The 13529-nt window shown below is 41.8% G+C and overlaps 1 protein-coding gene across 2 annotated transcripts in view; it reads right to left on the reverse strand.

Annotated features, from left to right (window-relative positions):
* Window positions 1-13529, reverse strand: part of LOC134347214 (armadillo-like helical domain-containing protein 4) — a 122735-nt gene that overhangs the window by 106302 nt on the left and 2904 nt on the right. For both annotated transcript variants that reach the window (XM_063049521.1, XM_063049514.1), the window contains exon 2: window positions 4321-5572. In XM_063049521.1, the coding sequence (XP_062905591.1) occupies window positions 4321-5518 (1198 nt within the window). In that variant the 5' untranslated portion in view covers window positions 5519-5572. The remainder of the gene's footprint in view (window positions 1-4320; window positions 5573-13529) is intronic.

Consider the following 13529-nt stretch of genomic DNA (forward strand, 5'->3'; position numbering starts at 1 on the left):
GGAAATTACAATGGCATGAGAAGGGAACTGGCCAAAGTTGACTGGAAAGGGACACTAGCAAGGACAGCAGAGCAGCAATGGCTGGAGTTTCTGCAAAAAATGAGGGAAGTGCAAGACAGATATATTCCAAATAAGAAGAAATTTTTGAATGGAATAAGGACACTACCGTGGCTGACAAATGAAGTCAGAGCCAAAGTAAAAACAAAAGAGAGGGCATACAAGAAATCCAAAGCTAGTGGGAAGATAGAGGATTGGGAAGCTTTTTAAAAAGTTGCAGAAGGAAACTAAGAAGGTCATTAGGAAGGAAAAGATGAATTATGAAAGGAAGCTGGCGACTAATATCAAAGAAGATACTAAAAGCTTTTGTAAGTATATAAAGAGTAAAAGAGAGTCGAGGGTAGATACAGGACCAATAGAAAATGATGCTGGAGATATCGTAATGAGAGACACAGAGATGGCAGAAGAACTGAATGCGTATTTTGCATCAGTCTTCACAGTAGAAGGCATCAGCAGTATACTGGACATTCAAGGGTGTGAAGGAAGTGAAGTATGTGCAGTGAAAATTACGACTGAGAAGTTGCTAAGGAAGCTTAATGGTCCGAGGGTAGATAAATCTCCTGGACCTGATGGAATGCACCCTCGGGTTCTGAAGGAAGTAGCTGGAGAGATTGCGGTGGCATTAACAATGGCATTGTACCGGATGACTGGAAAATTGCAAATGCTACTCCGCTATTTAAGAAGGGTGGGAGGCAGCAGAAAGGAAACTATAGACCTGTTAGCCTGACATCGGTGGTTGGGAAGTTGTTGGAATTGATTGTTAGGGATGAGATTACAGAATACCTGGAGGCACATGACAAGATAGGCCAAAGCCAGCATGGTTTCCTGAAAGGAAAATCCTGCCTGACAAACCTACTACAATTTTTTGAGGATATTACAAGCAGGGTAGACAAAGGAGATGTAGTAGATGTGGTGTACTTGGATTTTCAGAAGGCCTTTGACAAGGTGCTGCACATGAGGCTGCTTAGCAAGTTAAGAGCCCATGAAATTACAGGGAAGTTACTAGCATGGGTGGAGCATTGGCTGGTTGGCAGAGAGTGGGAATAAAGGGATCCTATTCTGGCTGGCTGCCGGTTACCAGTGGAGTTCCACGGGGTCGTGCACTTTGGTGGAAGAAATAAATAGGGAAAAAAATTATTTAGATGGGGAGAGAATTCAAAATGCAGAGATGCAAAGGGACTTGGAAGTCCTTGTGCAGGATACCCTAAAGGTTAACCTCCAGGTTGAGTTGGTGGTGAAGAAGGTGATGGTAATGGTGGCATTCATTTCTAGAGGTATAGACTGCAAGAGCTGGGATGTGATGTTGAGGCTCTATAAGGTACTCGTGAGACCACACTTGGAGTATTGTTTACAGTTTTGGGCTCCTTATTTTAGAAAGGATATACTGACATTGGAGAGGGTTCAGTGAAGATTCACGAGAATGATTCCAGGAATGAAATGGTTACAGTATGAGGAACGTCTGGCAGCTCTTGGGCTGTATTCCTTGGAGTTCAGGAGAATGATGGGGGATCTCATAGAAACATTCCGAATGTTAAAAGGCCTGAACAGATTAGCTATGGCAAAGATATTTCCCATGGTAGGAGAGTCGAGGACAAGAGGGCATGACTTCATGATTGAAAGACGTCCCTTTAGAACAGAGATGCGGAGAAATTACATTAATCAGAGGGTGGTAAATCTGTGGAATTTGTTGCCACGAGCAGCTGTGGAGGCCAAGTCATTGAGTGTATTTAAGGCAGAGATAGATAGATTCCTGATTAGCCAGGGCATCAAAGGGTATGGGGAGAAGGCAGGGGAGTGGGGATGACTGGAAGAATTGGATCAGCCCATGATTGAATAGCGGAACAGACTTGATGGGCCGAATGGCCTACTTCTGCTCCTATATCTTATGGTCTTATGTTTAAAGACTACACACTACTTTTCTCTGACATATGATTTACTACCAGGAACAGAACAAAATATAGATTTTTAATCCAATTTAACTTATTGGTACTCTGTAAAATCTAGAAAACTTTAAATCTCTTTGCTGGAAAAAGGTACGTATTTGATACAATAGGAGTAAATAAGTTTCCCCTCATGCTCCCCTTAAACTTTTCACCTTTTACCCTTAACCCATGACCTCTGGTTGTAGTCCCACACAACCTCAGTGGAAAGAGTCTGCTTGCATTTACCATATCTATTCCCCTCATAATTTTGTATATCTCTAGCAAATCTTCTCTCAATCTTCTATGCTCCAAGGAATAAAGTCCTAACCTATTCAATCTTTCCTTATAACTCAGGTCCTCCAGACCCAGCAACATCCTCATAAATTTTCTCTGTACTCTTCCAACCTTATTTATATCTTTCCTGTAGGAAGGCGACCAAAACTGCACACAATACTCCAAATTAGGCCTCACCAATGTCTTATATGACTTTAATTTAACATCCCATCTCCTGTACTTAATACTTTGATTTATGAAGGCTAATGTGCCAAAAGCTTTCTTTACGACCCTATCTACCTGTGGTGCCACTTTCAACAAATTATGGACCTGTATTCCCAGAACTCTTTGTTCTACCACACTCCTCAGTGCCCTACTGTTCACCGTGTAAGACCTACCCTGGTTGGTCCTACCAAAGTGCAACACCTTGAACAATACTTTGCACTTATCTGCAATAAATTCCATCTGTCATTTTTCAGCTCTTGTTTTCATCTGGTTCAGATCCCGCTATAAGCCATGACAGTCTTCCTCGCTGTCCACTACACCCCCAGTTTGGTGTCATCCAATGTGCTGATCCAGTTAACCACATTATCATCCAGATCGTTGATATGGATGACAAACAACAATAGACCCACCACCGATCCCTGCGGCACTCCACTAGTCACAGGGCTCCGGTCAGAGAAGCAACCATCTACTACCACTCTCTGGCTGCTCCCACAAAGCCAATGTCTAATCCAATTTACTACCACATCTTGAATGCCCAACAACTGAACCTTTTTGACCAATCTCCCATGCAGGACCTTGTCAAATGCCTTGCTAAAGTCCGTTTAGACAACATCCAATGCCTTCCCTTCATCAATTTTGCTAGTAACTTCCTTGAAAAACTCTGTAAGATTGGTTAGGCACAACCTACCACACACAAAGCCATTCTGACTATCCCTAATCAGTCCATGTCTGTCCAAATGCTTATATATCCTGTCCCTTAGAAAACCTTCCAATAATTTTCCCACTACTGATGTCAGACTCATCAGCCTATAATTTCCTGGTTTATTTTTAGAGCCTTTCTTAATCAGCAGAATAATATTGGCTACCCTCCAATCCTCTGGTACCTCACCTGTCACTAAAGATGACTTAAATATCTCTGCTAGTGCCCCAGCAATTTCTGCGCTTGACTCACGCAGGGAGAGAGGGAACACTTTGTCAGCCTCTGGGGATTTATCCACCCTGATTTGCCTCAAGAGAGCAAACACCTCCTGCTCTGTAATCTGTACAGGGTCCATGAAGCTGATGCCGCATTGCTTCCCATCTGTAGACTCTGTCCGTTTTCAGAGTAAATACAGATGCAAAAAATGCATTGGAGATCTCCATCTCTTTTGGCTCCACACATAGGTTACTATTCTGATCTTTCAGAGGACCAATTTTGCAATCCTTTTGCTCTTAACATATCCGTAGAATCCCTTCGGATTCTCCTTCACCTTGTCTGCTTCATGCCTTCTTTTAGCCCTCCTGATATCTTTCTGTAAATGTTCTCTTGCATTTCTTATACTCCATAAGCACCTCATTTGTTCCCACCTGCCTACACCTGCTACGAACCTCTTTTTTTTCTTAACAGGGCCTCAATATCTCATAAACTGTCCCTCGTCTGTAGGCGAGTGCTGGAAATTGAGGGGAGAGTAGGAGGGAATTTGATCAGGATGTGTGTAGCATAAAGTAAGATTAGTGTAAATAGGCAATTAATGGCTAGTACAAGCTCAGTTTCTGTGCTGTACACTTTGATGAATGACCCTGCTCCTTTTGAACACTACAACCAAATATATACCTCCACGACTATTGTAAACCTTAGTCCTCTACTGCATTAAAAAATGTTTTGAATCACATTAACAAATCACTTTCATTTTACTGCCTAGTTCTCAACCCATATATCAATAACAAAAGTTACTTTCTATTCTGCTTTATTTAAAATTTACGCTTGAAATGCACCTTCACAAAAGCCTTCCCGAACTATATGTTCAAAATTAATTTATGCAAGGTTTCCATCACCAGATTCATAATACATGTATAGTTGTACCTTCTGAAACTGGTTTCGCAGACAGAGGAGTTGTTGGCAAAGCAGATTTGATGGCAGGAATCCCATTTGTTACTGCCAATCTTTCACTCAATCCGTTATCTATTTGTTTTGTTGTTCCGATTATAGCTGCAGGACTGGTTACTGGTATTGCTTGAGCAGTCTCTGTAGAAACTGGCGCGACCGTCTCCGTGATGGCAGCCTCCGTGATTGCTGTTGTGACTCTAGGTGTGGTGGTCACCTGAAAAGCATTTGGAGCCTTGCTGTCTGTTACTGCGCTCTCCGTAGTCGCCATGATCTCACTCATTTCTTTGCCAGCATTTGGACTATTTCCTTTCCAACTGAAGGAGGTACTCACTGGCTCATTAATTACTGTTGTGACTTCTTCAGTTTTTATATTTCCTACATTTGTAAATTCTGAAAAATTTAACATTTCTGAAGTCAATACTTCGACATTTTTTTGAGAGGTACTTACAGTTTGTATTGTTTGACTGGTAAGAGGCAACGCTGTGGTGTCATGACTATTCAGCATAAAGTTCTCACTGGAGTCAGTCGTTGCTGTTGTCTCTTCACTACTTCCATTTTTAGTAATCGAACTGAACAGAGTTGAAGTTGACATTTGTCCACTGTTCTTCATTCCTCCAGATTTTTCAACATTATGGGTGGTTGTATCGTTCAGTATGACTTCTGTTGTTGTTTGAACATCACTGAAGTCAACAGCATGATTAGGAGTGGAGTTTGTCATTAAACCTTTTTGTTTAGTCTGCAGGTTTTGGTTAATTTGTTCATCTTTTACTGTTGTTTTCAATGGTTTCTGAAATGGCACCACTGTTGTAGTTGTAAGTAAAATATCCAGGCTGGATACAGTGATGAAGTTTTCATTTCTGGTTTTACTAGTTTGCTGTGTTGCTTCCACAGCAACAATACTGGTATTTAATCCTGCAGTAGCAGTTTCTAAAGAGCTTAAATTATCACTAGAAGCAGTGGAGCTTAGTATTTCTCCATTCAGCACTGTGGTGCTCATCACTGTCTCACTGTTTTCATTATGGTTTTTAATGTCTTCTAGCTTTGCAGTAGAACCCTCAAACAACTGTATGCTTCTTCTGTGCTGTTTGCGAATAACAGCGCACCGCAACTCTGGTATGCAAATTACCATGGCCAAGGTAACCACACAAGTGTAAAAATCTGTTGATCTCATCATTACCAGGTGTTTTAAAGTTAAGAAATCAACCTGATGAAATCTATCCACAGGAACCTGAAACAAAAGTAAATCAGTATTATTTCTAAAATATTTGTAGAATACCAGAATATATAACAACACAAACACGAGGAAATCTGCAGATGCTGGAATTTCAAGCAACACACATAAAAAATGCTGGTGAACGCAGCAGGCCAGGCAGCATCTGTAGGAAGAGGTACAGTTGACGTTTCAGGCTGAGACCCTTCGTCAGGACTAACTGAAAGAAGAGATAGTAAGAGATTTGAAAGTGGAGGGAGAGAGGGAGATCCGAAATGATAGAAGAAGACAGGAGGGGGAGAGATGAAGCTAAGAGCTGGAAAGTTGATTGGCAAAAGGGATGTGAGAGGATCATGGGACAGGAGGCCAAGGGAGAAAGAAAGGGGGGGGGGAAACCCAGAGGATGGGCAAGGAGTATAGTGAGAGGGACAGAGGGAGAAAAATAGAGAGAAAAAAAATATATATATATATATCATAAATAAATAACGGATGGGGTACGAAGGGGAGGTGGGGCATTAAAGGAAGTTAGAGAAGTCAATGTTCATGCCATCAGGTTGGAGGCTACCCAGATGGAATATAAGGTGTTGTTCCTCCAACCTGAGTGTGGCTTCATCTAGACAGTAGAGGAGGCCGTGTGGGTATATTCCGTCTGGGTAGCCTCCAACCTGATGGCATGAACATTGACTTCTCTAACCACCATTAATGCCCCACCTCCCCCTCGTACTCCATCCATTATTTATTATTATTATATTTTTTCTCTCCCTCTGTCCCTCTCACTATACTCCTTGCCCATCCTCTGGGCTTCCCCCCTCCCCCTTTCTTTCTCCCTAGGCCTCCTGTCCCATGAGCCTCTCATATCCTCTTTGCCAATCAACTTTCCAGCTCTTAGCTTCATCCCTCCCCCTTCTGTCTTCTCCTATCATTTCGGATCTCCCCCTCCCCCTCCCACTTTCAATTCTCTTACTATCTCATCTTTCAGTTAGTCCTGACGAAAGGTCTTGGTCTGAAACGTCGACTGTACCTCTTCCTATAGATGCTGCCTGGCCTGCTGCGTTCACCAGCAATTTTTAAGAATATATAACAATACTTTTTTTCAGATGCAACACAGCTTTAATCTAGCTGTCACAGAGCCACACAGTGATAGGAAGATGCAGCTCCACAAGGTATGAAAAGAAGTTTTTATGTATGAAGAAAATTCAAATTTCCACTTACAACTAGAATTAAAGTTACATACTCCTGCCCATGACGAATGTAGAAATTTCATCCCAGGAAATATATATTATTCATAATTACAATTTGAAGCCAATTCTCCTGACTACAGTTCTTGTAAAAGTTGAAGAACTGAAGTTAGGTAAAGGCAGGATCCACAGAAGATCTCTGAGCGAGTGTGAAATTAAGTTCGTGTTCACAGTAGTTACAGGCCCAACCTACCAATGAGAAATATAGTGTTTGGTGAACTTGGTTCAAATCTCACCTTATTATTCTGGGGGTTCACTGATGGAGCAATACCCAGACAGGCCTACACAGTGGCCTGTTCCAGATCACCAGTGTAATGGGATCAACTGTTTCTGGAGATGATAAAATGTACCAATATCAGCAAAAATTTATATATTCGAGGCCTCTAGGGTAGGAAGGCTAAGCCTGCACTAATATTCTAGATGTGGTCTCACCAGGATTCTTTTTTGTAATAAAATAGTATCGAATCTTACAGCAATAAAGGCTTCTCCAGTACATGCTGAATATTCATATCGACTTTTATTTCATGCAAGGCTATCACATCAAATAGTACTCCATCTTCTGAAGTTCTCTACAGTTCTCCATTTGCCATTTGCCTGCCAATTCTTAGCCTGTCTATAAACCCTACAAAATTTCTTTGCATCCTCCCATAGCCGGCTTCCAATTATCCAAATTTGACAAAAGTTTAGGGGTAACATGAGGGGGAACTTCTTTACTCAGAGAGTGGTGGCTGTGTGGAACAAGTTTCCAGCAGAAGTGGTTGAGGCAGGTTCGATGTTGTCGTTTAAAGTTAAATTGGACAGCAAAATGGACAGGAAAGAAATGGAGGGTTATGGGCTGAGTGCAGGTCGGTGGGACTAGGTGAGAGTAAGAGTTCGGCATGGACTAGAAGAGCAGAGATGGCCTGATTCCATGCTGTAATTGTTATATGGTTATATGGTTATAAAAACAAAGAGGATATTTCAGCAATGGCTTTAAAAGAACAAGTTGACTTGGGAATCAAATGTAATTTTACCTCCAATATTGATACTTCCTGAATTCTCATGCAGCTGGCAAAGATATCAAAGGTTATTTAGCCATTTCAAAAAAAAATGCAAAATAAGAATAAAAAGATACATTTGATTTAGTTACACTTTATTCTGTGCTCTGCTATTGTTTTACCTTGTACTACTTTGATGCTCCATTGTAATGAATGGATCTTTACGAATACTACAGTATGTAAGACAAGTCTTTCATGGTAGCTCAGTACACATGATAATAATAAGTCAATTTACCAATTTAACCACAATACATTGGTAGGCTGATTATCAGTAGGAATCTGAAGATCTGGCACTTCATGTGATGGTGAGTACAGTCATTAGATTTACTTTTGCTGTTTTTACATTAATAATTTTGCCTTAAAACATATAATTACAGCAAAAGACATTACCTAAAAAGACAAGAAGATGGCAAATAGGTTAGTATTAAAACAACTTACGCATGGAATACTAGACTGTGATGTACAGTAATTTGCTGAGCAATTCTCATATAACTAACATACTCATGCAACCAGCAATCTCCGTTCCTCATGGATGCCGGATGTCTGGCAGTACATTGTATCTCAATGACTTTGGCTGTTTTACCCTATATACTGGTAAGGGGTGGAATTAATAAGAGCCATAGAAAATATTTACTCTTCTTAGCTATAAGCAATAGATACAAGAAAGCATGTTGGACAAGCAATCTAACAGCATGCAGACAACGGGGGAAGCAAGGAGTGGTACAAAGCGTTGGAGTTCAGTGCCATGTTGTACGCTTATTTGTTTCGAGATGGGGGTGAAGAGGTCCACATTTCCACTGCTCTTTATGATTCAGCCAACTACTGCATCATATCTTCAGAGCAATGCCATACACCCCAGCCATCTTCAGCAGCTTCGTCAGCACCTTTCCTTCCATCATAGGTCAAGAGTGAGATATTCACTGCTGACAGCACAATCTTCAATTTAATTTACAACTCCATAGCAATTAAACAGCAAGTTTGAGTCAATAATTTGGCATGGGCTGATAAACAACAAGAAATATTTGTGCTACGAAGGTGGCAGGAAATGATAATCACAGAGTGTCTAACCAACTGCTATTGTTATTCATTACATCACCGAGCCTCCTGCAGTGAACATCTTGGCGATCACAGTGACAATATAGGTCACATCAATATAACATTAAAAGCAACATTCTTCATTAGTAATGGGGAGATAGAGATGAGCAGGGATTTGAAGTCAGATACACAAATTAGTGGAAGTAATTATGCAGTACAGCAAACAATTAGGAAGGCAAGGGAGATGATTGAAAGAGCATCTGAATACAAAAGGAGGGGCATTTTTCTGTGGTTATATAGGCATATGGTGAGCACTTCTAAGAGTGTTATGTTTTGGTCTGAAGTTTGCAATAGTGGATTGCAATTAACCCAAGATGAACCCAAGGATGGAGTGTGTCATATGATAAGAAATTAATCAGATTAGGTTTATAGACACCTCAATGTAGAAAAATCGAAGGTTATGTCACTGAAATGTGACAAACTCTGATTGAGTTTGGCGAAGATTTGTCTGGATAAGTCAGTCTTTCAGCATTGAGATGTCCTTCACTCAGAGAGTAACGAATCAGAGGTCTTCTCTACCACCAGACTGTGGAGGCTCAGTTGCCAAGTATAATCAATGTAGAGTTTGGCAGGAAAATGGTATGGAGGTAAAAGATTAGCATGAACTTGATGGATGGTGGGACCAACACAAGTGGTTGAAAGGTGCATTCCTGCTGTTGTTCCTTATGTAGAGAAGGATAACTTATAAATTTGATTGTTTTTACACAATTCAAAAAGGACATTAGAAGAACATTGAAAAGAAATTTGAGAACCAAAGAAGGGATCCTGAAATCAACCCTCTGACAGTGTAAGATATCAATAAGATTTACCATGTATGTATTTATATGTTGCAAGCACCAAAGCCTTAAGGATTTTAAGTATGTAAACTTTGTGAAAGTTGGAGCTTAGAATCAGAATCAGCTTTAATACCACTGACAAATGTTGTGAAATTTGTTGTTATGTGGCAGCGGTACAATGCAATACCTAATAATAAAAAACTGTGAATTACAGTAAGTGCATATAAAATAGTTAAATTAAATAAACAGTGAACAAAGGGAAAAAAAGTAGTGAGGTAGTGTTCACGGGTTCAATGTCCATTTAGAAATCTTTTGGCAGAGGAGAAAAGGCTATTCCTGAATCGTTGAATGTGTGCCTTCAGGCTTCTGTACCTCGTTCCTGATGGTAGCAATGAGAAGAGGACACATCATGGGCGATGGGGGTCCTTAATGATGGATGCCGTATTTTTGAGGCATTGCTTCTTGAAAGGGTCCTGGATGCTGGGGAGCCTAGTGTCCATGATGGCACTGACTAACTTCACAACTCTCTGCAGCTTATTTCAGACCTGTGAAATACACCCCCCACCCCATATCAGATGGTGATGCAGCCAGTTAGAATGCTCTCCATGGTACATCTAAAGAAATTTGCGAGTCTTTGCTGGCATACCAAATCTCCTCAAACTCCTATTGAAATATAACTGCTGCCATGCCTTCTTTGTTACTGCATTAATATGCTGGGCCCAGAATAGACCCTCAGAGATCTTGACATCCAGGAACTTGAAATTGCTCACTATTTCCCCTTCTGATCCCTCGATGAGGACTGGAGTGTGTTCCCTCAGCTTCCCCTTCCTGAAGTCCACAATCGATTTGTTGGTCTTACTGACACTGTGCAAGGTTGTTACCATGACACCACTCAACCAGCTGATCTATCTCACTCCTGTACCCCTTCTCATCACCATCTGAAGTTCTGCCAACAATAGTTGTGTTATCAGCAATTTTATAGATAGCGTTTGAGCTGTGCCTAGCCACACAGTCATGGGTGTAGAGAGAGTAGAGCAGTGGGCTAAGCACACACCCCTGAGGTGCACCAGTGTTGATTATCAGCAAGGTGGAAATATTATTTCAAATCCGCACAGACTGTGTTCTTCTGGTAAGCAAGTCAAGGATGCAGAAGGAAATCCAAAGGCCCAGATTTTGGATTTGTTTTTAATCAGAATGGTAGGAATATTGTATTAAACTCTGAGCTATAGTCAATGAACAGCAGCCTGATGCAAGTATTAGTATTTTCCATATCGAAATCACTTCCACGGTAGACCTATTGTGACAAAAGGCAAAAGGTCCAGATCCTTGCTGAATCAGGAGTTGATTCTAACCATAACCAACCTCTCAAAGCACTTCATCACTGTAGATGTGGGTGCTACTGGACGATAATCATCAAGGCAACTCACCTTGCTATTCTTGAGGACTGATATAATTATTGTCCTTTTGAAGCAGGTAGGAACTTCTGACTTGGTAATGAGAGATTGAAAATGTCTTTGAACACACCCACAGTTGGTTGGCACAGGTTTTCAGAGCCCTACAAGGTACACCATCAGGGCCTGTCACCTTGTGAGGGTTCTGATGTTGCCCTGAGGTCAGCAGGGTCTGCAGGGAATCCGATAGCTCTAGTTTTATTCTCCCTTTCAAAGCATGCGTAAAAGGCGTGGAACTCTTCTGGCAGTGAAGCATTATGGCCACTCATGATGTTAGGTTTCGCTTTGTAGGAGGTAATGGCAGGTAAACCCTGCCAGAGTTGATGTCTATCCGATTCCACCTCTAACCTCAGTCGGAATTGTTCTATTGCTCTTGATATAGCCCTCCGTAAGTCGTACCCGGCCTTCTTGTATAGTCCTGGACCACCAGACTCGAATGCCACAGATCTAGCCCTCAGCAGACTACAAATCTCCCGGTTCATCCACAGTTTTTGATTCCGGTATGTATGGTATGTACTCATAGGCACACAGTCATCCACACAGGTTTTAATGAAGTCAGTGACAACTGTCATTCATTCAGACTCCAAGTTGAATCCCTGAATACTGTCCAGTCCACAACTCAAAGCACTTCTCCACCTCTACTGGTGCTGCAGTCTTCAGCCTATACTCAGCAAGTGGAAGTACAGCCGGGTAATCAGACTTTCCAAAGTGTGGGCGCGGAACGGCACGGTAAGCACTCTTGATGGCAGTAAAACAGTGGTCCACTGTGTTGGCTCCTCTGGTTTCACAAGTGTTATATTGGTGATAATTATTTCAAATCTTTTCAAGCTGGCCTGGTTAAAATCTCCCAAAATGATAGGGAAGGGATCAGGATGTGCTGTTTCATGCCTGTTGATTATGTTGCTCATTTTGTCTAAGCCTGTTTGACACGGGCCTGAGATGGAATATACACCACTACCAAGACGATGGCTGAAAGCTCCCATGGCAGACAAAATGGACGCCATCTGATCAATGGATGTTCCAGGTCGGGTAAGCAGGACAAGGACAGAACTGTCACGTTTGTACACCACAAGGAGTTGATGATAAAGCATACTCCACCTCCTCTACCTTTGAAAGACTCAGCAGCCCTATCTTGGTGTTGAGTCGTGAAGCCAGCATGTTGTGTCACTGCATCTAGAATGGCGGGGATAACCAAGACTCCACGAAACAAAAACACAACAATCTTACTCTGAGGTCTTGAAAATGTTGTTGAGGAAAGATAATTGATCACATCAATACCTAAATACATAAGAAATAAGTCTCAAAAGAACACAAGCAAGAAAGGCTTTGTAAATGGAGGGAAACAGTAGTTGAAATAAAAACAAACAAGAAGGAGAAGGATAAGGTGGTCTGTTTTAACACTGTGTATTAACGCACGTAGCCTAAATAGTCAGAAAAGCGGTGGATAGAATGGTTCCTCTGCAATCTAGATGTAGTTGACATTCACATTTAGGTATGGACATGAAGAATAGTCACTTGGATATACTATTAGGAAACAATGCCTTCAATGGAGGCAAAAGGAATGGGAGTAGAGAGGAAATAAAATTCTCCTTTCCCGAAGATTTACAAAAACAGCACTTTCACGAGAAGGCAATATCAACAACTAGTATCTTCCAAGTAACACACATCAAAGTTGCTGGTGAACGCAGCAGGCCAGGCAGCATCTCTAGGAAGAGGTACAGTCGATGTTTCAGTCCGAGACCCTTCGTCAGGACTAACTGAAGAAGGAGTTAGTAAGAGATTTGAAAGTGGGAGGGGGAGAGGGAGATCCAAAATGATAGGAGAAGACAGGAGGGGGAGGGATGGAGTCAAGAGCTGGACAGGTGATAGGCAAAAGGGATATGAGAGGATCATGGGACAGGAGGTCCAGGAAGAAAGACAGGGCGGGGGGGGGACCCAGAGGATGGGCAAGAGGTATAGTCAGAGGGACAGAGGGAGAAAAAGGAGAGTGAGAGAAAGAATGTGTGTGTAAAAATAAATAACAGATGGGGTACGAGGGGGAGGTGGGGCATTAGCGGAAGTTAGAGAAGTCAGTGTTCATGCCATCAGGTTGGAGGCTACCCAGATGGAATATAAGGTGTTGTTCCTCCAACCTGAGTGTGGCTGCATCTTTACAGTGGAAGAGGCCGTGGATAGACATGTCAGAATGGGAATGGGATGTGGAATTAAAATGTGTGGCCACTGGGAGATCCTGCAGGAATATACCCACACGGCCTCCTCTACTGTCTAGATGAAACCACACTCCGGTTGGAGGAACAACACCTTATATTCCGTCTGGGTAGCCTCCAACCTGATGGCATGAACATCGACTTCTCTAACTTCTGCTAATGCCCTACCTC

This window comes from Mobula hypostoma, chromosome 1, assembly GCF_963921235.1.
Source record: "Mobula hypostoma chromosome 1, sMobHyp1.1, whole genome shotgun sequence".
Taxonomy (NCBI): domain Eukaryota; kingdom Metazoa; phylum Chordata; class Chondrichthyes; order Myliobatiformes; family Myliobatidae; genus Mobula; species Mobula hypostoma.